We start from the raw sequence: 21,256 nt of genomic DNA, 5'->3' as shown, positions 1-21,256 counted from the left end.
ATCAGTCCCTGCCAGCATGGCCAATTGCCAGCAGGGGCTGATGGGAATTGTAGTCCATAACATCTGGAGTGCCAAAGGCTCGCCACCCCTGTAGTGTGTGTGAAGTGAGGGAACAGAACACTACCAACGGATTTTAACTGTCACCTTTAGAATGTTCATGCAGCTTCCCAGAATTCCCTGCTGCTTCTGCTTCTGCTGCATGCAAACAAGGCTGGAAATTCCAACAGTATGCCCTTTCTGGCCATGCATGCGCACTAGGAGCAGGTCTTCCAGGGAAAAAAATGAAAAAGGTAGCTTTGTGGGAGCGGGACCCTGTGACAGACCTAAGGGACCTAACCTGTAGGTTGAAGGCCACAGCTTTAGAGTTACAATTCCCATTAAGCTGCACTACAGGTACTCAGAGTAGTAAATGTCTAAAGGGTACTGTAATGGAATTGTTTACGAATGTTGGAAACTTCACCGAATTGAGAAGACTTGGTCTCCAGCTAAGTAGGGGTCACATGACCTACCTTCCATCACTGTAGGTGTACATATGGGCTGTTTGTGTACTGGATTCACAGCTGCATTTGTGGGATTCCACGCACCAGCATCTTTAAAACGAATGAGGGTTGCAAAGCACCAGTTCTGGATGGGATGGACAATAATTTGAAACACTGGAGCTTCTATAGAGTCAATTGCTGAGCATAGAAATGACAAGAGTACCAGCCATCCAGGGGCTTAGGGTTGAACCTGTGGAAACAGCTAATTTAAATATGTGACTTGAGGGTTTTATTTGGAAGCATTCTGAAGTGATTGGCAGTGTCCACTTCTACTTTTACTGACGGACGATTGCAACGAACGGTTACACCTCATGTTTATCAGTAGAGCAGTTTAGAAGCTTCAGAACAGATTACTCTATTCATGACAGCCTGTACGTTTATTTTCCTGCACTGTTTTTTTCCAATTTGAGGCGGCAGTAAAACTTAACCTGTAAAGAATTCAGTCAGATGTAGTGAACTGTATCTGTTCTATGCTGTAACCATATTTTCTGTTGCTTTGCTTCTGAGTATGTTGTGGCCCAAACTTATCGTATGTTTCTTATGAAGTTTGTTCGATCACAGATGGGAATGGAATCGACCAAGACTTACAGCCCAATCCAGAGGTGATGGGGGGTGGGGATGGGGATGGAGCCACACTGCCCTCTCCAAAGGGCTCTCCTGCAGTGCGGGAAGCCCGAAAAAGTAAAACCCAACCTCCCACACGCACACACACACACACCACTTTCCCGTAAGGGAGAATAGAGATTCGCCACCAAAATTGTGGTGTATCTCTACCAGCAGCTCTGTGAGCACATGGGGGCCGATCGGGCTCTGGAGACCGACTAAGGTCAGCCCTAGTCCCTGGAATGCACCCAGCCGCGCTGGTGCAGTGTTCTGCGCTGGCTAGCCTGGGCAAGTGAGGACACTTTTTGAGTCAGGCACTGCAGAGCTTGGCTGCCTGAGTAAATGGCCCTTCCATTGGCACATTTGCCTGTTGCACTGGTGGAATGAGCACTCAGGTGGAATTCGCACCCTCCGCCCCAGATTGGGCTGCCTGGCTGACATCTTGTGTAGAACAGTTTTCACGGACTGTGACTATAGTTTGAGGGATTGATCATCTAAAGATTTACTGGTAATGTTAGCCCTACAGACTCATTGTTCAAGTGCCTGTGTGAGCTTAGTATAGTCAAGGTGACCTCAAACATGTTAGCGCCGAGAATCCTTCCTCGTGCAGTGATTCACACAAGTTTGGAAATCCTTGCTGGCAAGAGGTTGCAAGACTTGATGTGATTCATCACATCACGCCATCAACTTGTTTAATTCTTGAGGCGGAAGTAATGTAGATGTGGGGAAAATGGTTATCTGAAAAACTGGCAGTGTGCTTTCTAACTGTGTAGTGTATCCTTAAACAAGGATCCAAAACGGGGGTGCTACATGAACAACGAGTGTCTTTGGGCTGCACCTCTTACTGCTTGCAGAGTCATCATGCCTTTTATTTTGAAGGAAGTAGAATCCCATCCAGTGTTATCAGCCATCTTGTATTGTATTCTGTGGCAAGGCTGCCTTAGACTAACTTTACTACTACAGTTGTCCCTCCCACGTTGCTGGGGTTACAGGTGCAGTGCCCCCACAATGTGGAAAACCGGGTAAAATTGCATCAGAGCTGCAGGTTTTTTAGGTGGCCTGTGTGCAGCAGCAGCTATTCATCTGTTGCAGAGGCAGCAGACCGAGGCATTGGCAATGATGGCCCATTGATAGCGGCAGACGTGGGGAGCTTTTCATAGGCACCCCCTTGTGGTACCAGGGCCCACTTTGGGGAGGTTTTGGGGGGGATGCTCATGTTGGGGGGTGGGGTCTGACCCCAACCTGTGATCAGTCAAAACCACAGTGAGGGAAGTTGCAATGCGGGAGGGGCAACTGTACTGGTTCAAGAAGATAGTTTCCAAGGGCAGCCATGTTGGTCTGCAGAAGAAGAACTAGGGTTGAGACCAATTGTCACTTTAGAGACCAACACGATTTTCAGGGCATGAGCTTTTGAGAGTCAAAGTGCCCTTCAAATATTAGCTCAAAAATAACTCAAGTTCCACATTAATTTGAGTTGGTTCATATGTGCAATCACTGAGAGCGTGAAGCACTGCTAACCGTGGCAGCTCGCCTGGCCCAGGTTACAAGCAGGGATCGATTACGTGAAGGCCGTTACAATCTTTGACTAAAAAGTAATCCATGATATGCAAATGTTAACAAGAAAATAATGATAAAAATAACCAACTAGTTAAAATGAATGGTGTTAATGTGGAAGGCAACCCTTAGACCAGGGGTGGCCAACCTATGGTGCACCAGATGCTCATGGACTACAATTCCCATCAGCCCCTGCCAGCAGGGGCTGATGGGAATTGTAGTCCATGAACATCTGGAGCACCATAGGTTGTCCACCCCTGCCTTAGACATTTAAGGTGTCTGTTTCTTTGAGCTCAGTTGTGGGGTAATTTCTGAGGTTGCACGTCCATAAGCTTGTTGAGAAGGAATGCAGGGCGTATTCTTAAAGTAAATTCTCTGTGTTCATGCTTACATATGAAGTGAAAATTAAACCATCTGCTGTTTTGAAAATTTGAAGCACTTATAAATTCAGTATAGGTGGGGATGAATAGGACCACTTGAGGGGGTTTAATTTGCTAGTGTTCTAGGCTCCCCTGACTGTGTTGGAGAAACCTTTGTCTCCTACACAGACGACACATTAGCTCAGGTTACATTTCTTAAAACAGCACCTGAATTTAGTAGTGTTCAAACATGAGGGTGAAACTGCTCAGGTAAACATAGCATTTCTAGAAAAATGTAAAAGTTGATCTCTCTTCTTTCTCATTGTCGAAGCAAAACAAAAAAACATACAGATGAGAACATTTTTAATAGAATAATCTGATCTATCCATGTTCTAATGGCCATTAACTGACAATGTATTTTTCTAACTTTCGATTTCACATTAGTTTTCCTGCTCAGATAATAAGGGATTGAATAATGAGATGTATTTAATGACTCTGGGATCTTGTTAGAACTTCTGTGCACTTCAAATGCATCTGTAAGACTGATGAATGTATGCAAAGAGGGGTAATTTCACAATGTGATTTTTGCCTTAACGTGTTCAAATAAAGTATTTCTAAAAATTGTTTTGTGTACTTTTAATGAAACAGGCTGCAACGTACCATTTGTCTTTTGTAACAAAATGGGAAGGCAATGGCCAAGCATCTCTGCTTATTGGTTGCTTTGAGAATCGTGTCAGGCGGGGAGGTCACCATGAATCGGTTGACACTCAACAGTTCACCTTTTTAACACAATAGGAAATCATTGATGACTGTTTCAATTAAGAGGGTTTTAAATATATATATATGCATATTCCGATTTGTTATTTGGGTAGCAACTTCATAAAGTGAATTAGGCTTAATACGTGCCACACTAGTTTGCTCAGAAATTATTGTTAACTTTCAATTGACTGATATTAACATCTAGTCAGTATCTCAGTTCAGGAGTTTGCCTACCCAGAGTATTTCTGAGCATGCATATATGTTCACTGTTCAGCGTTTCTAGGGGTAGAATCCTGCTAGCAGAATTATGATTTACACTCAGGTATGTTCATAAACATTAAATTTATAGCAGAGTCAGCCTGGCAAATGAGAATTTTTAGCTAGTAGGATCTTTCCAAATAGGAGATTCCTCAATTCTGGTGCCACCACTGAAAGGAGGCCCGACTCTGCCCGAGAGCTGACTGCAAAACAATCACTGCAGTAGAAAGTCCCAATTCAATGCCAGAGAGACCAAGAAAACAGCCAGCCAGAAATACCAAGAGGAGTTAATTGCATGCGTGGCTTTTATGCATGCGTGCCCTGTAGTGACTCACACAAACTCTCCCCGCTGCTGGGATGGTCCATGAAGTACAACTGTTCATTTGACAAGGCCAAACAAAAATAAAAGATCTGGCCCGCTGGCTGGTTGGACAAGTCTTGTATTTCAGAAACATTTCTCCTACAACAAATGCCTGGCCTTGAACAGGTGCGACCAGAAAGGCCCATCGGACACCAACATAGCGACACTGCCATTGCTGACCAGAGTCTTCCAGCCACAAATCCAGATGCCGATTTTGAACCGGAGATGAGGAGATTCTGTCGATGGGAACACATTGAGCAAATGGCAAGGTTCCGCTTTCAACCATCTCTCTCTGCTTCAAGCAGCATTTCCCCCCTTTGTCTTGTAGAAGGCTCCCTCTCCGTCAGGCTCTGCTTTTGGTTAAAACCATCCTATTTTTTCTTTGCACCTTTGGAATCTCTTTTCTGTGAAGACTGAGATTTGGAACCAGCTCTTTTCTCCAGGTCTTGCTTTATTTCCAAAGGAAACTCCTCGATGTGCGAGTTAGTACAGGGGAGGCAGAATCGTTTTGCGTAGAATAAACTACAGTCCTGCGAGAGAAGAGCAAAAAGGGACTGAACAATATTTCCTTGGCATATGACAATTTTTACCCTAAAAGGAACATAATCCTGCAAGTAAAACAACGCCCCCCCCAAAAAACCCTGTTTAACATATTTTTACCAGTTGTAAGCAAATGACCCCCTTCTGTAAACAAATGCAGTATGACGCAGCAGTGGCATAGTGGTTAAGAGCAGGTGCACTCTAATCTGGAGAACTGGGTTTGATTCCCCACTGCCTGAGCTGTGGAGGTTTTCTGGGGAACTAGATTAGCCTGTGCGCTCCAGCACATGCCAGCTAAGTGGCCTTGGGCTAGTCACAGCTCTTCGTAGCTCTCTCAGCCCCACCTACCTCACAGGGCGTTTGTTGTGAGGGGGGGAAGGGAAAGGAGTTTGTAAGCCCCCTTGAGTCCCCTATAGGAGAGAAAGGGGGGATAGAAATCCAACTCCTCCTCTTCTTTTAGCACACCTGAACAAAAAACCCAACCTTCCTTCTGGGTAAATAGAGCAAGACAGCATATCACACTTGAATGCTGCACTGTTACTCCAATTAACAGTGCAATCCCACGCAGAATTATTCCAACTGAAAACAATGGCTTCAGAACCCAATGGCCCCAGATTTACTTGAGTAATTCTGCACAGCATTGCACTGTATGTCCCACAGAAAACAAGAGAAGAACCAGCTACTTACAATTAATTTAAGTTCCATTGCTTTCAGGTGAGTCAGTCGCCACCAACTTCTGTTGACTGCGCATAATCCAAGCAACAAGAGCCCTACTATGACCTGCTGCTTCTTCTAAAGAGAGCTCGCGTGTAGTGTAGTGAACTGGTGCAGTGGTTCAGAGCAGGTGGATTCTAATTTGGAGAACTGGGTTTGATTCCTCACTCCTCCACCTGAGTGGCAGAGGCTTATCTGGTGAACCAGATGTGTTTCCGCACTCCTACATTCCAGCTGGGTGATCGTGGGCTAGTCACAGTTCTTTGGAACTCTCTCAGCCCCACCTACCTCACAAGGTGCCTGTTGTGGGGAGAGGGAGGGAAAGGAACGTGTAAGCCACCTTGAGGCTCCTTACAGGAGAGAAAGATGGGGTAAAAATCCAAACTCCTCCTCCTCCTCCTCCTCCTCCTTCTTCGGGTCTAGACTCTGCTGGCCCAGCAACACATGTGGGGAGGGAATGGGAATGGCATGTTTTGACTGCTGCCCTCAACTGAGAGGCGGGGGCCAGAGAGGATCTTCCCCTCCACCAGCAGAACTAACAGGTTGGATCTAGACATAATTGGCAATTTCCATCTCCTTCCTGCTGCAAACCCTACATGACATTCCTCAGGGTCAGAATATTGTGAAGGTGCATGAGCTGCAGGAGGAAAGCTGTGTGTGTGTCTGTGTGCGTGTGCGTGTGTGAGTGTGAGTGTGTACCATCAAGTCACAGCTGACTTAGGAAGACCCCCATTGGGCTTTCAAGGCAAGAAACGTCCAGAGCTGGTTTGCCATTGCCTGCCTCCATGTGAGCTGAGAGAGTTCTGAGAGAACTGTGACTGGCCCAAGGTCACCCAGCAGGCTTCACATGGAGGAGTGGGGAAGCGAACCCAGTTCTCCAGATTAGAGTCCACCGCTCTTAACCACTGCACCCCGCTGGCTCTCAAGGCTCTCAGCTGAGTCTGAATTCCTCCATGGAGGGCAGGATCCTGTCTACTGCCTATCTCAGATCACCCCAGTGACAGCAGTGGACAGGGGGCGTATGTGCACAAGTGCACGTGTGTGTGTGTACACACATGTTGCTGGAGCTGATTTTGTGTAAAATGTCTTGGAATTGTTTTGCTGTTAAGTTCAAGAGATGGCTGGAGAGGGGGAATTAAATACATTCATGGAGAATAGACTAATGAGCCACAGTGAGCGCTAAACAGAACACACATACCCGATTCACAAAGCAGCAAACCTCTGACACCCAACAGGAGAAGAAGAAGAGTTTGGATTTATATCCCCCCTTTCTCTCCTGCAAGGACACTCAAAGGGGCTTACAAACTCCTTTCCCTTCCCCCCCCCCCACAACAAACACCCGGTGAGGTAGGTGGGGCTGAGAGAGCTCCGAAGAACTGTGACTAGCCCAAGGTCACCCAGCTGGCATGTGTTGGAGTGCACAAGTGAATCTAGTTCACCAGATAAGTTTCCACAGCTCGAGTGGCACAGCGAGGAATCAAACCCGGTTCTCCAGATTAGAGTGCACCTGCTCTTAACCGCTACACCACTGCTGGCTGCCGTCTTCGTGCACTGTTTATGACCTTCCCAGAGGTCACCACTGAACCCACCACAAGAAGGGCCCCTGGTCTGATCCAACAAGACTCAGGCTGTAAGCACCAATGCTGCACAGCCTTCTGCGTACCTGCTCTTCAAAGAGCTCAGCGCCACATCATCATGCCAAATGATGGGTGAAAGCAACGAGTCATGAATCATGCTTCACGGCCACACGCACAAAAATCCCATGGGATGTGAAGAAAGGGCCTCTCTGTTGCACAAGCCGGGAAAACCAGACCTCTGTGAACTGGAACGCTCTGTCATGACACAAGATGCACGGCTTTCATCTGCATGTGGTGACGCCACACAAACAAGCAAACCCGCAAGCCTGCATCAGAACGGAAGCAAAGCAGGACAACAGCTGGCAGGGAAGAAAGAACTCTGCTACGCTCTGTATGAACCCAAATAAACCCTGCAGTGAGCTTGCGCCTGCTCTCCTCCAGCGGTAGGATCAGCAGCAATTGCTAGGCAGAAGCAGTCCTGAGAAGCGATCCAGCTTCTGCCCCAGGGCGCATCCGCACTACAAATGTACCTTATATACTCATGTATAAGTTTACTTTTTCAGCACATTTTTGTGCTGAAAAAGCCCCCCTCGACTTATACACGAGTGAGGGTCCCACTTAATTCTTGTGTGGCATTCCCCCTCTCCCGTCTTCACTCTCCTCTGCCTTCTTCTGTGCCTCCCCCCTTCCAGCCTCCTTCTCTGTCTTCTTCTCTGCCTTCCCCCTTTCAGCCACTTTCTCTGCCTCTGCCTTCTTCTCGGCGGCAGCTGGCCCTTGGCTCTTGGCGGGTGACAGCCAGTCGACCTGGGTGAGCTGGACAAGCTGCGGGATGGAGAGGTCGGTGGCAGAGACCTTGAGATTGGTGAGGGGGGGTCAGTGGCAGAGACCCCCAAATAGCGCTCGACCGTGTCTATTTTTGTTTTTGAAATTTACCAGTAGCTGCTGCATTTCCTACCCTACACTTATACTCGAGTCAATAAGTTTTCCTAGTTTTTTGTGGTAAAATTAGGTGCCTCGACTTATATTCGGGTCAACTTATACACGAGTATATACGGTAAATTGTTTTCATAGTCGCTCCCATTCTCCAAGGAGCAGGAGTTTAGGCACAGGACTACCAACCGTCACTGGCAAAGAATTTGCAACGTTTCCCAAACTGCAATTCCCAGGATCGTTTGGGAAAATCACGGAACTTAAACTAGTATAAAAGTAATATCAATTTATATGGGAGATATGCCTTTTAGGGTTCAGAGTCACTGTCAGATAGGTTTAAATAAAACGGCCTGTTTCTGTCGAATTATCCAAAGGGTTAACAGATGTCTTGCGTTTTTGGTTAAGATAGTCGCTTCCATTCTCCAAAGAACACAGCACTGCCAACCATCACTAGCAAAGAATTCGAAATAGTCTTGAAAATTTGCAATAGTCCTGAAAAACTGTCACCGTGTTCTATAAACAGTACATCTCCTTAACAGGTTGAGTATATAAAAGAATATTTACAACTGAGCTCCCAGGAACCATGGGATATGTTCCAGCAGACATAATATGCTTCAGGCTCACAGTTCCCTGGAAGTTTTCCATGGTGACCTCAAGAGACAGACGGATGCATTTCTTGTTCAGAGATTGGCTGGAACTGAGGGGTGTGTTGATCATTTGCATCTGTTATACAGAGCTCCGGACAACTCAGGTAACCAAGTCAGAGTCTTGCTATGATTAGCCATTTTCAATTGAAAGCTATTCTATATAACAGGCCAATATCAAGTGCCTTGCCTATTAGAAGAAGAAGAAGAGTCGGGATATATACCCCACCTTTCTCTCCTGTAAGGAAACTCAAGGTGGCTTACAAGCTCGCCTCCCCTCCCCTTTCCCAGAACAGGCACCTTGTGAGGTAGGCGGAGCTGAGAGAGTTCCGAAGAACTGTGACTAGCCCAAGGTCACCCAGCAGGAATGTAGGAGTGCGGAAACACATCTGGTTCACCAGATAAGCCGCTGCCACTCAGGTGGAGGAGTGGGGAAGCAAACTCTGTCCTCCAGATTAGACTCCACCTGCTCTGAAGAAGAAGAAGAAGAAGGAGGAGGAGGAGGAGGAGGAGGAGGAGTTTGGATTTATATCCCCCCTTTCTCTCCTGCAGGAGACTCAAAGGGGCTTACAATCTCCTTGCCCTTCCCCCCTCACAACAAACACCCTGTCAGGTAGATGGGGCTGAGAGAGCTCCGAGAAGCTGTGACTAGCCCAAGGTCACCCAGCTGGCGTGTGTGGGAGTGTACAGGCTAATCTGAATTCCCCAGATAAGCCTCCACAGCTCAGGCGGCAGAGCTGGGAATCAAACCCGGTTCCTCCAGATTAGATACACGAGCTCTTAACCTCCTACGCCACTGCTTAACCACAGGCTTCAATACCACTCTTAACCACTGGCTTCAATACCAGACAGTATCACATGCATGTGCTCTACTGATTAAGATGATGTGATGTTATAGGATACTCATAAACAGTCCAATAATGAAGGAAAATAGAGCAATTCTGAATTAACCAACTGGGCATCGGCTGGACAAAAACTTACATAGGATCTAGGGCGTAAAATGAGTGTGCTGCCATCGGGAACGGCTGAAGAAACAGGACAGCTGAGGGCATAATGTTACAAAGAAAATTTGGCGAATCCTTTGTAACTCTGTGGGATTATATGGTGGCAAAGAACAAAAACAGTTGTGGCAGAGCTTCCTGGGAAGTGGGGGAGGGCACTCTTTCATCTGAGGTCCCGAGGTTGCTGTACGAGAAACTCCCTTCGGAGCTATAAATGACCAAGCGTCACATGTTTACTCACCGTGCCAACGCACACGCGCTTTCTACACAAACTGCACTCCGATCCAAGGATAAGGAATTTGTCCTTGTCAGAGGTAAACGGATCTCTCATGACGTAGCAGTCTTCCAGGAGGCTGGGGGAAAGGAATGCCACGCTTGAAACACAGCTCTCAACGTTCAGCTTGGAAGCAAGTCATGCCCACAACAAAACCCGTGGCTGATATCAGCAACCAACATTTTACAGGGCTTGTATTCAGGGCGGCGAGCTCAGCAATCCCGATCCATTAAAGGAAGAGGTGTGGGCAAAGGGCTTTTTCCCCCACAGTGTGAATAACAGAAGAGATTAGAGCTGACCTGCCTCCTCTTCTTCTAGTCCTCCAAGGCCAAGGCAAAGGGCTCTCTGGCTTCCACTCTACTCCCCATGAATGACAACAGAGGCTTTGGAAGAGCCCCTTTCCCCTTAACATCCTTAGTCCTCCAAGGCCAAGGCAAAGGGCTCTCTGGCTTCCACTCTACTCCCCATGAATGACAACAGAAGCTTTGGAAGAGTCCCTTTCCCTTTAACATCCTTAGTCCTCCAAGACCAAGGCAAAGGGCTCTCTGGCTTCCACTCTACTCCCCATGAATGACAACAGAGGCTTTGGAAGGGCCCCTTTCTCCTTAACATCCTTAGTCCTCCAAGGCCAAGGCAAAGGGCTCTCTGGCTTCCACTCTACTTCCCATGAATGACAACAGAGGCTTTGGAAGAGCCCCTTTCCCTTTAACATTCCCCTTAACATCCTACAAATAAGCAGGGATGACCTACTGCAGCAAGACCTGGCAAGACTTTCTCACTGCTCGCACTGGCAGGGAGGGGGTTAAAGAGCCCTTTGCTTGGCCTTTTGCTCCTGCAGAAAGTTGCTGAGCCACGCACTTGCAGAGAGGGAATATCCTTGCCATCAGGGCTATTCAGGAGCAGCAGTGGCGTAGGAGGTTAAGAGCTCATGTATCTAATCTGGATGAACCGGGTTTGATTCTCCGCTCTGCTGCCTGAGCTGTGGAGGCTTATCTGGGGAATTCAGATGAACCTGTACACTCCCACACACGCCAGCTGGGTGACCTTGGGCTAGTCACAGCTTCTCGGAGCTCTCTCAGCCCCACCTACCTCACAGGGTGTTTGTTGTGAGGGGGGAAGGGCAAGGAGATTGTAAGCCCCTTTGAGTCTCCTGCAGAAGAGAAAGGGGGGATATAAATCCAAACTCTTCTTCTTCTATTCTGTAGGACAGAAAGGAACCTACCCAGGTCCCAGGCTGCCAGGTGCACTCTAGTGGCAGACTCTAATCCGCTGAAATGGATTTGTTTTCCTACTCCTACATTCCACCTCAGTGACCTTGGGCTAGTCACAGTTCTCTCAGAACTCCCTCAGCCCCACCTACCTCACAAGGAGTCTGTTGTGAGGAGAGGAGGGGAAACGAGTTTGTGAGCCGCTTTGAGTCTCCTCACAGGAGAGTAAGGTGGGGTATAAACCCAAACTCTTCTTCTGAAGAACGCTGCCTGAGAGTTAAGCTGCTTCAGCGGAATTCAAGACCTGGCAAGTCTCTCTCCCCTTTTCATCTCCAGTGTTGTGACCTCTCCCAAATGGCCTGATGTTTCTAAAGGGCATTCTCACATGCCAAACAACCCGCCAGAAGAACCTGTTCCCCTTTCGCTCCCCTCTTGCAGACTCGAGATGCTGAATGCTGCCAGGCACCAAAATAGATTCTGTTGCCCAGGGACTGAGGCTCAGGCCAAAGAAACATTCATTCATTCACAGATCACTGTGCAGTTGAAGCAGAGATTCTGTTCTGCTCAACACAAAGATTTCAAGTAAGAATGACTCCCCCCCCCCCCTTCTTGGGGTCCTGTTAACTATCAGAAGCTCCAGGAAAGTGCACCCAAGATACCTCTGCAGTAAATTCCACCTCATTCGCCGGACACGTTTCTATGCCTGTACATACTTAAGACTCCTTCCTTTTTCACCAGGAACAGAAATACTATGAGCAGGGAAGGACAGGGAATTCTAAATGACACTTTTCAAGACCCTTGCCAATTCATAAGAAGGAGCCTGCTGGATCAGACCAGAGTCCATCTAGTCCAGCACTCTGCTACTCGCAGTGGCCCACCAGGTGCCTTTGGGAGCTCACATGCAGGATGTGAAAGCAATGGCCTTCTGCTGCTGCTGCTCCTGAGTACCTGGTCTGCTAAGGCATTTGCAATCAGAGATCAAGGAGGATCAAGATTGGGAGCCATGGATCGACTTCTCCTCCATCAATCTGTCCAAGCCCCTTTTAAAACTATCCAGATTAGTGGCCATCATCACCTCCAATTCCCATCATTCCTTGAGGGAAGCCACAGTATTTAAATGGCTCTGAAATAGACCTGAAAGATACTCATTGCAAACGAGTAAAAGTTGTAGGAAACAAAGAACTGCTTCTAGAGAAAAATAGTTTCATGGAGAGCTACCTGCATGCAAATCCTGGGACTAAACCCTACTGGACTGACCTGAGTGGGTTTCCGAGGAGACCTCCACAGGTGTTCTCTCACAGCCACGTGAAAGATTTACCTGTCTTGGCAGGCAGAGGAGTTGCTCTATGGCTTCAGAACAAGCAGGTGGTCTGGGGTCATCCCACAGGACAGGACGTACAAAGGGGATTGTCAACAGAGAGGTGTTAATCCCAAGAGGTATCTCCACCATACGGAGACGCGTGCAACGTGATCTAGGGACAGCTGTACAGCTCCCTTTATTTCACACACATGAAGCTGGTAGGACTGCTCTGCACTCATCTGATTTCTCCCCGCATAACCGTTCCTACCCTGCCGCCACTGAGATACATCCAGGACCCGACACCGTCACTCTTCACTTCATGCAGATGACGAATTCGCCTCTGCCCTCCTTCACAGCCTCAACAGCTTCATTCGTGACATGGCAAACAAACCCAGGTTTGCCACCAAGGATTGTTCAGCAAGGAGCTGCAGTTGATCCTGGCTCTCTGGGGGGGGCGGGGGGTGCTACCCACACCTGCACTTGGCATTTGTGGGTGGGTACGCTTTCCTCTTTAACCAATCACAAGTCTTTTTGCACTATGTGAAAAGTAAGCCCATCCAGGGCTAAGCTTTATGTTCAATGGCAAACACAGAATTGGGAACCCAACCCCTGTGTCGCTGCCACAAAGGGGCAGGGAGAGGGACTTGATTCACACTGTCAAAGAGAAACACCCTTTTCTCCCCACCTCGATGCTTGTCCCAACTGTACTTACTTGTCTTTAGTAGATTTACCTGAAAGACTATAGATTGTTTTCACATGTACCATCAAGAAATGAAAGGATTAAATTTGCATACCGTTCACAGTTATGCCCAATAATAAACTTTATTAAATATGGGAAAATACTGGGGTGTTGTGGGGTTTCCAGGTTGTATGGCCGTTTTCCAGTAGCATTTTCTTCTGACATTTCACCTGCATCTGTGGCTGACATCTTCAGAGGATTCTCTGATAGAGAATTCTATCAGGAGAAAATGCTACTGGAACACAGCCATACAGCCCGGAAACCACACAACACCCCAGTGATTCCGGCCGTGAAAGCCTTCGACAATATATGGGAGAATAATTTTACATTCAAGGTCATCTTCTTTTGGAGTAAATACAGTAGATTTATAACCCGCTTTTGGAGTAAGTAGTTTTATAACCCGCGTTTGGAGTAAATACAGTAGATTTATAACCCGCTTTTGGAGTAAGTACATTGGTTTATAACCCGCTTTTGGAGTAAATACAGTAGATTTATAACCCGCTTTTGGAGTAAGTAGTTTTATAACCCGCGTTTGGAGTAAATACAGTAGATTTATAACCCGCTTTTGGAGTAAGTACATTGGTTTATAACCCGCTTTTGGAGTAAATACAGTAGATTTATAACCCGCTTTTGGAGTAAATACAGTAGATTTATAACCCGCTTTTGGAGTAAATACAGTAGATTTATAACCCGCTTTTGGAGTAAATACAGTAGATTTATAACCCGCTTTTGGAGTAAGTACAGTAGTTTTATAACGAGCTTTTGGAGTAAATACAGTAGATTTATAACACGCTTTTCACTGTAATACATTTTAAAAACATGACTGTTTTTCCCCTTCCCCTCCCAATCCTACTATTAGTCCCTGCTGTGGCCTGCCTGCTCTAGCCCCCACCCACCATGAGAGGTGTTTAATACAGTGGGGGCCAAGCAGGGAGGAGCCAGATGTTCCTCTGCCATGGAGACAGGGGGGAAGGCAAGTCTATGGGAAGAAAATCAACCAGAAAAGGAACAGGAGGAAAGGGACAGGCAAAGGAAGGGTTAAGTGACTAGATGTGGGTGTGTTCATGCATACAATCAGCCCTGCTGCTCCTCTCCGCAAATCACTAAAAGCAGCAACGGTCGAAGCTCTACCAACTTTATCAGTCACTGGCATTGCCCGCTTGGCAGAGATGCAGCAATTGTTACACAAAACACCACTGGTAACAAATGGTAAGAGACCTACGGGATGTACTTACGTAACGGAGTAGGCATTCGGAGGTTTATTTCCATAGTAGCTGTATGGGACATGCAACCCACAGAGCTCGCAGTCAAAGGTACCCTGAAGGGGAGGCTTTCTGTTGGGTTCCATCTTAGAACACTGCAAGGACAAAAAAAGATAGTCAATTTATGGAAACAGTGAAGGCGGAACTGTGGGGATCTAATCCAGCAGAGATGTACACTGTGGTGGGCTGCACCTTGTATCCCACTGGAACTGAATTCTAAATTCACACTAACAGGGATGTACAAAGTCACAGCTGACTTGTGGCAACCCGAGTGAGGGGTTTTCAAAGGCAGGTGGTTTGCCATTGCCTTCCTCTGCAGAGCCTTCCTTGGTGGTCTCCCTTCCAAGCACTGATCATGCTTAGCTTCTGAGATCGTACACACGTAACATCTCCTTATTCTTAGCTAATACCCTTAATCCTACTAGAATAGAATAGAATAGAATAGAATAGAATCTTTATTGGCCAAGTGTGATTGGACACACAAGGAATTTGTCTCCGGTGCATATGCTCTCAGTGTACATAAAAGAAAATACATTTGTCAAGAATCATAAGGTACAGCACTTAATGATTGTCATATAGGTCTAGTAAGCAATCAGGAAACAATCAATAGTAATAAAAACATAAAATGTAAAATCATAAAATAAAATGAAATGTCAGCACAGGCTATAGTCATACAGTCATAATCTGCTCACAGATCTGCTCACAGATCTGCTCACAGAGGCATACAGCCTATAGGAACATGGGGTTTCCCATGTCCCCGGGTGCATGCCACCGAACCCCTCCCCCCTTGCAGGGAGGCAGGGGATGGGGCTTGGGGGCGGGCAGCTGCAGCTGCCCGCCTGGGCCACTCGCCACTGCTGAGCCTCGCCCCCCCCCCCGGCCTCCGTGCAGGCCGTCTTTTGCCCTCCCCAGGCCCTGGGGAAGGCAGGAGTTGGCCTGCAGAGAGGCGAGGGTGGGGCTTGGACCAAGCCCGCCCCCCGGTGCAGGGGGCGCCCAGAGAAGCTGTTGCCCCCGGATTCCATTTCCCCTCAATACACTTCTGTCTGTTCAACACAGGTGCTAACTTCATAGCACATCAAAAGCAGCCAACATGGAGTCAAAATGGCATTTCTATCAACAGTAGAATTAAGCCAGTAAATTAAGAGCTTTCCTAATTTAATCTGTGAGTTCAAAGCAGCGTCCTCTGCCACGTGCAAACCCCCTTTTGAGTTAGGAAACCCAGCGGGGATTCTAACAGGGGGTCCTTAAACACAAACAAAAAATAGAAGGAAGCATTTGCATACTTCTTTTCCCCATGTTTCTGAGTGAAATTCCAAATTCAGCCAGCCTTGTAGAATCATAAGAGTTGGAAGAGATCACCAGGGCCATCAAGTCCAACCCCCTGCAATGCAGGAACACACAATCGAAGCACTCCCGACATATGCTCGTCCAGCCTGTTTAAAAACCCCCAAAGACGGAGACGCCACCACTCACCCATCTTTCACAGTGAGCATAGTTACAATCAATTTGCACATTGTTCAGTTTGCACATGATGTCAAACAGACTGTCACATGACTGGTTCACACAGTCACCTAATAGAGGCTCATGTTCACATGGCAGAGGAATGGGGGGGGGGGCCCCTTCCGCACATGCAGAATAATTCCCTTTCAATCCACTTTCAATGCACTTTGCAGGTGGATTTTACTGTGCAAAATAGCGAAATCCAGTTGCAAACTATTGCGAAAGTAGATTGAAAGTGCATTATTAAAGTACATGCGGAAAGGGCTCCTGGCCCAGTGAAGGATTTGGGGGGAAAGGGAAGACAAGCTGAGAGCTCTCCACGCTTCCTCTCGAAACTCAAAACTCTGTCTGGCCAGATGCATCTTCCCAATCTGGTGGGGGGGGGGGGGGGTGGGGGGGGGGGGGGGTGGGGGGGGGGGGGGGTGGGGGGGGGGGGGGGTGGGGGGGGGGGGAGGGGGGGGGGGGGGGTGAGAAAATGGCAGCTTTGGAGAATGGACACTCTGGAATTATACCCCACTGAGGTCTCTTGACTTTCTCAACCCCACCCTTCCCAGACTCAAACCCCAAATCTCCAGGAATTTCCCAATCCAGAGTGGGCAACCCACCTTCTACGACTGCTGCTGTTCAGTAGCTACCCTGCAAGGATTCCTGCACCTTCACCCCCTCTGGAACTGTCTGTTCTGCTGATGAGGCCACTGATTCCTTAAGGGGCTGGATGCATCTTTTTATGGCATCCGTTCTGCCTGGAGTGACTTTGCTAGGAGTTTAACCTCTTGACAGACCCTAAAGTCCTTCATGATACGTTCTCAATGTTGCTTTTGCAGATGTCCAGACTACTGATGCATGCTACCAAATGCAGAATAACTGAGTTCAAAACCCAAGGAAAAAAGAAATATAACTAGGACAAGGAATTAGATATAATTAGTAAAGTTGCTCTTGAAGCATCTTGAACACAGGTGTCAAACTCGTGGCCCTCCAGATGTTATGGATTACAGTTCCCATCATCCCCTGCCAGCATGATGCTGGCAGGGGATGATGGGAACTTGGGGGGGGGGGGGGGGGGGGGGGGGGGGAAGGCGGGGGCCGGGGGGGGGGAGGGGGGGGGGGGGGGTGGGGGGGGGGCGGGGGAAGGGGGTTGGGGGGCGGGGGGGTGGGGGGGGGGGGGGGTGGGGGGGGGGGGGGGTGGGGGGGGGGGGGGGTGGGGGGGGGGGGGGGTGGGGGGGGGGGGGGTTGGGGGGGGGGGTGGGTGGGGGGGTGGGGGGGTGGGGGGGGGGGTGGGGGGGTGCGCGGCGGGGCGGGGTGGTTGGGGGGGGGGGTGGGGGGGGGGGGGGGGGGGGGGGGGGGGGGATGGGGGGGGTGGGGGGTGGGGGGGTGGGGTGGGGGGGGGGGGGGGGGGTGGGGGGGGTGGGGGGGGGGGGGGGGGGGGGGGGGGGGGGGGGGGGGGGGGGGGGGGGGGGGGGGCATCTGTGGCTGGCATCTTCAGAGGATCCTCTGAAGATGCCAGCCACAGATGCAGGCGAAACGTCAGGAGAGAATGCTGCTAGAACACGGCCATACAGCCCGGAAACCAGACAGCACCCCAGAGGTGGTTTTCCATTGGCTTCCTCTGCACAGCAACCCTGGTATCCCTTGGAGGTCTCCCATCCAAATACTAACCATGGCCAACCCTGCTTAGCGTCTGAGATGTAATGAGATCAGGCTAACCTGGGCCTTCCAGGTCACAGCAATTCTTTAACAAAAATAAAAATAAAATCTTGTCTAAGCTGATGTTCCTTTCCAGAGCCAATGTACAGTTGTATCAAAAGATGAGAAGCAGATGTGTAAACACTGCTGCCCACTAGAGGGCAAAATTGGAAAGGCTTCAGTTGCCAGGTTTGGCATCAGGGATAACACAACTGCCCATTTCTCTCTCCTGAAACCACTGGAAGAAAGCTGCAGGAATAATCCCGCAGAAAGGTAAGAGAAACACAATGAGAAGTCTTTCTCCATGTACAGATGAGCCATCTTTGCCTTTTCTTGCAATGAAGAAGCCCCAAATGTCATCATTTTCCTCACTGGGACGTTGTTCCAACCTCTTGATTTTTTTCAAGTGCTCCTTTTAATGACTTTTTCATGTACTTTAATAAACTCTTGAGCATTACCCCAGCTGCCCAGGGTAGGCAGACATTGTTTATTCACTTCAATTATACTTGCCTTTTTAAGACTTAAACCACCACTTGGGGGCCCTTTCACCTCCACTGTACGCCATGATCCAGCAGGAACAAATTCTGCTTTACAGTCAGCCAGTGGTGTACCCACAGAAAATGGCACCTGGGAAAAGTGCTGAAATTGTGCCCCCTCATTGCACCCTCCCCTCAAAATTGTGCCCACGGGGAGGGACAGAGAAAAAGGGTGCCCTCAACTTCTTGCCTACCTCTCAGCCAGGCTAGTGGAGGTTGTGGGTGGGGGTGCAGGAGGATGAGGAGATGATGGTGGCATGCAGCGCAAAGCAGCTCTCATGGGGAGGCAGGGGTAGCCAAATGAACCTCTACGCAGTGGCGTAGGAGGTTAAGAGCTCATGTATCTAATCTGGAGGAACCGGGTTTGATTCTCCGCTCTGCCGCCTGAGCTGTGGAGGCTTATCTGGGGAATTCAGATTAGCCTGTGCACTCCCACACACGCCAGCTGGGTGACCTTGGGCTAGTCACAGCTTCTCGGAGCTCTCTCAGCCCCACCCACCTCACAGGGTGTTTGTTGTGAGGGGGGAAGGGCAAGGAGATTGTAAGCCCCTTTGAGTCTCCTGCAGGAGAGAAAGGGGGGGGATATAAATCCAAACTCCTCCTCCTCCTCTTGTTCATGTGACACTTGCAAGTGGTGCCTGGGGCCCCAGCCCTCCCTATCCCCCCTAGGTACGCCACTGCAATCAGCACTGTATTTCCCATCTTGATCCATTCGTCGTCATGCGCAAACATACACACAGTTCCCATCTGATCCTTGAGTAAGTCAGATTTTTAAGCATGAACCCAGCACCAGTGCTGAAGCAGCCCCTCCACATCCTGCTAGTAAACAAAATTTCTCCAATCCAAAGATGGCTGGAGGCAGCTCATGTTGCCGTGACAGCCACAGATGCATGGCATCCTCTGACATGGTCCCATGCTTTGCAGATCCTGCTGAAGGTCTGAATAGGGTTGCCAAATCTAGGTTGGGAAATTCCTAAATTGGGGAAGGCGGAGTTTGGGGAGGGAGCTCAGCAAGGAACCAATGCCAAAACTATCATTTCCTCCAGAGAAACTGATCTCCGCAGGCCAGAAATCGGCAGGAGGTCTCCAGGTCCTCCGAGGAGGTTGGCAACTGTGCGGGCAAGCAAAGATGATGCCTCTTTTAGGGCCCACCCCACGGAGCATCCCCGCTACAAACCAAAAAGCAAAACAAAGCCCAGGCTTAGCTCCCAGCAGATTACAAATCGTGACTGAAACCCTTTTAAAAAATTTAATTCGGAGTCCAGGTTGTTGTTTCAGTTGCAATTGCAAAAGCACCTGGCTTCAGCTAGGGTAGCCAACCTCCAGGTGGGGCCTGGATATCTCAGCGAATCTCCAGAAGGCAGAGACCAGTTCTCCTCGAGGAAAATGGGTGGGTTCTGTGGCATGACATCCAGCCGGGGTCCCTCCCGTCCCCAAACCCTGCCCTTCTCCCCGCCCCAACAACCTCCAGGAATTTCTGCACCTGGAGTTGGCGGCAGCAGAGAAAAGCCGGGCGCCCTTTATGGGGCAAAGCGGGATTGGGGACTGCATGCATCTTTTCCCCAATATCCCCCCAATACACATACGTGCACACAGTAGTTTGCAACTGGGAGGTCTTTGCTTTTGCAAATCCAGCCCCTTCCTACATGCAGAGTCAACCCTCCCCCCTGCGGTTCTCACCTGCCCCGGCCGCTGTCTCTTCTGCACAAGCCAATGCACTGCAGTGAGTGGTGCTTACTCCCGAGGAGGCAGGATCAGGGGCAGCCTGGAGCACTTCCGGGCGCATGGGGATGACATCAGCATGGTTGTTGCATGCATTTTCCCACCCCTTAAAGGAACGACGGCGCAGCTGTTGCGCACACATTGGGGTGGGGGTGGGGGGGCAGAGGTGGGATCCAGCAGGTGCTCACCAGTTCCCAAGAGTGGGTTACTAATTATTTGTGTGTGTCTGTCTCCATGCCCTCGCCTCCCCCTCTCTTCTTCTTTCTCGTAGCCCGGAGCTTGCTGGCTAGTAAGAGGAGGGACCCTTTAACTACTGTTGGGTCCAGGGGACTCTTTACTTGCTTGGTAGGCTATTTATTTTGGCACTCTGATCATTTTATGATAAATTGTGATTTACCATGCTGCTTGGCCACAAAAGCTCTGTATTCCTGTATGTGAGAATGTTATTCTAATCTGTGTCTCTAATCCTGGATTAATTAATGTGAAATATTTGCAGAATATACAGTATGGATTGCGAATTCTCGTTCACAATGGATGATGTTCTGGTTTATTTTTTACTTTAAAACAGAAGAAGGTTAAAGAAGAAGAAGAGTCGACTTACTTCCCTTCCTGCAGGAGACTCAAAGGCTTACAATCTCAGTTGCCCTTCCCTCTCACAACAAACAAACAACACCCTGTGAGGTGGGTAATATGCTGTGACTAGCCTAAGGTCACCCAGGAATAAAAAGGGAGTGTTAATGACCGATTTTTAGGTATTCGTGGGTCAAAAGGATTACAAAGACATTCTGTGGTAAGTGAATGTTTAAAGGTAATTAAGGCCTACTAATGCTTACTCAATTTTTAAAAAAAGTTCATGACCTTGTGTATCCTGGCATAGTAGCCTTGATATCTAGCCTATGCAGTAGGAATGGTCCATCGGATCCATAGCGTGTTTAATGGAATTTCATGTCTTAATCTAAAGCAAAATTATTTTGGAGTATTGGAAATGTATTAGCCCCTCGTCAGAATATTGTTAAACAAACAGTGGTGATGGCGAATCTTCACTAAACTGTAGTGAACCGCTTCAATGATTTCACAGTTGGCATACCGTTTCCTATGTATTGGTTAATAAATGGCTGTAGAAAATGTAATTTCCCCTGTTGGGCTCTTAAACATGTTTTAGAAATATGGTAAAGTTCCTTGTTTAAGGAAAG

At 48.5% G+C, this 21,256-nt stretch overlaps 1 protein-coding gene across 2 annotated transcripts; it reads right to left on the bottom strand.

Moving 5' to 3' along the window:
- Positions 1–3,262: 3,262 nt before the first annotated feature.
- CDPF1 (cysteine rich DPF motif domain containing 1) lies at positions 3,263–20,120 on the bottom strand. Of its 2 annotated transcripts, none has more exons than XM_048515815.1 (4): positions 20,022–20,120; positions 14,596–14,717; positions 10,081–10,192; positions 3,263–4,963 (listed from the first exon to the last, which is right to left on the bottom strand). In XM_048515815.1, the coding sequence occupies exons 2-4, from the start codon at positions 14,706–14,708 to the stop codon at positions 4,805–4,807; spliced, it is 384 nt and encodes a 127-aa protein (XP_048371772.1). In that variant the 5' UTR covers positions 14,709–14,717; positions 20,022–20,120; the 3' UTR covers positions 3,263–4,804. The 2 variants fall into 2 exon arrangements, with proteins under 2 accessions (XP_048371772.1, XP_048371773.1); XM_048515816.1 differs by having other exon boundaries at positions 14,596–14,708; positions 20,022–20,119.
- Positions 20,121–21,256: the final 1,136 nt, after the last annotated feature.

This window comes from Sphaerodactylus townsendi, linkage group LG14 (genome assembly GCF_021028975.2).
Source record: "Sphaerodactylus townsendi isolate TG3544 linkage group LG14, MPM_Stown_v2.3, whole genome shotgun sequence".
Taxonomy (NCBI): Eukaryota; Metazoa; Chordata; class Lepidosauria; order Squamata; family Sphaerodactylidae; genus Sphaerodactylus; species Sphaerodactylus townsendi.
The sequence above is the reverse complement of the archived record's forward strand: the minus strand, read 5'-3'. Positions and strand labels throughout refer to the sequence as shown.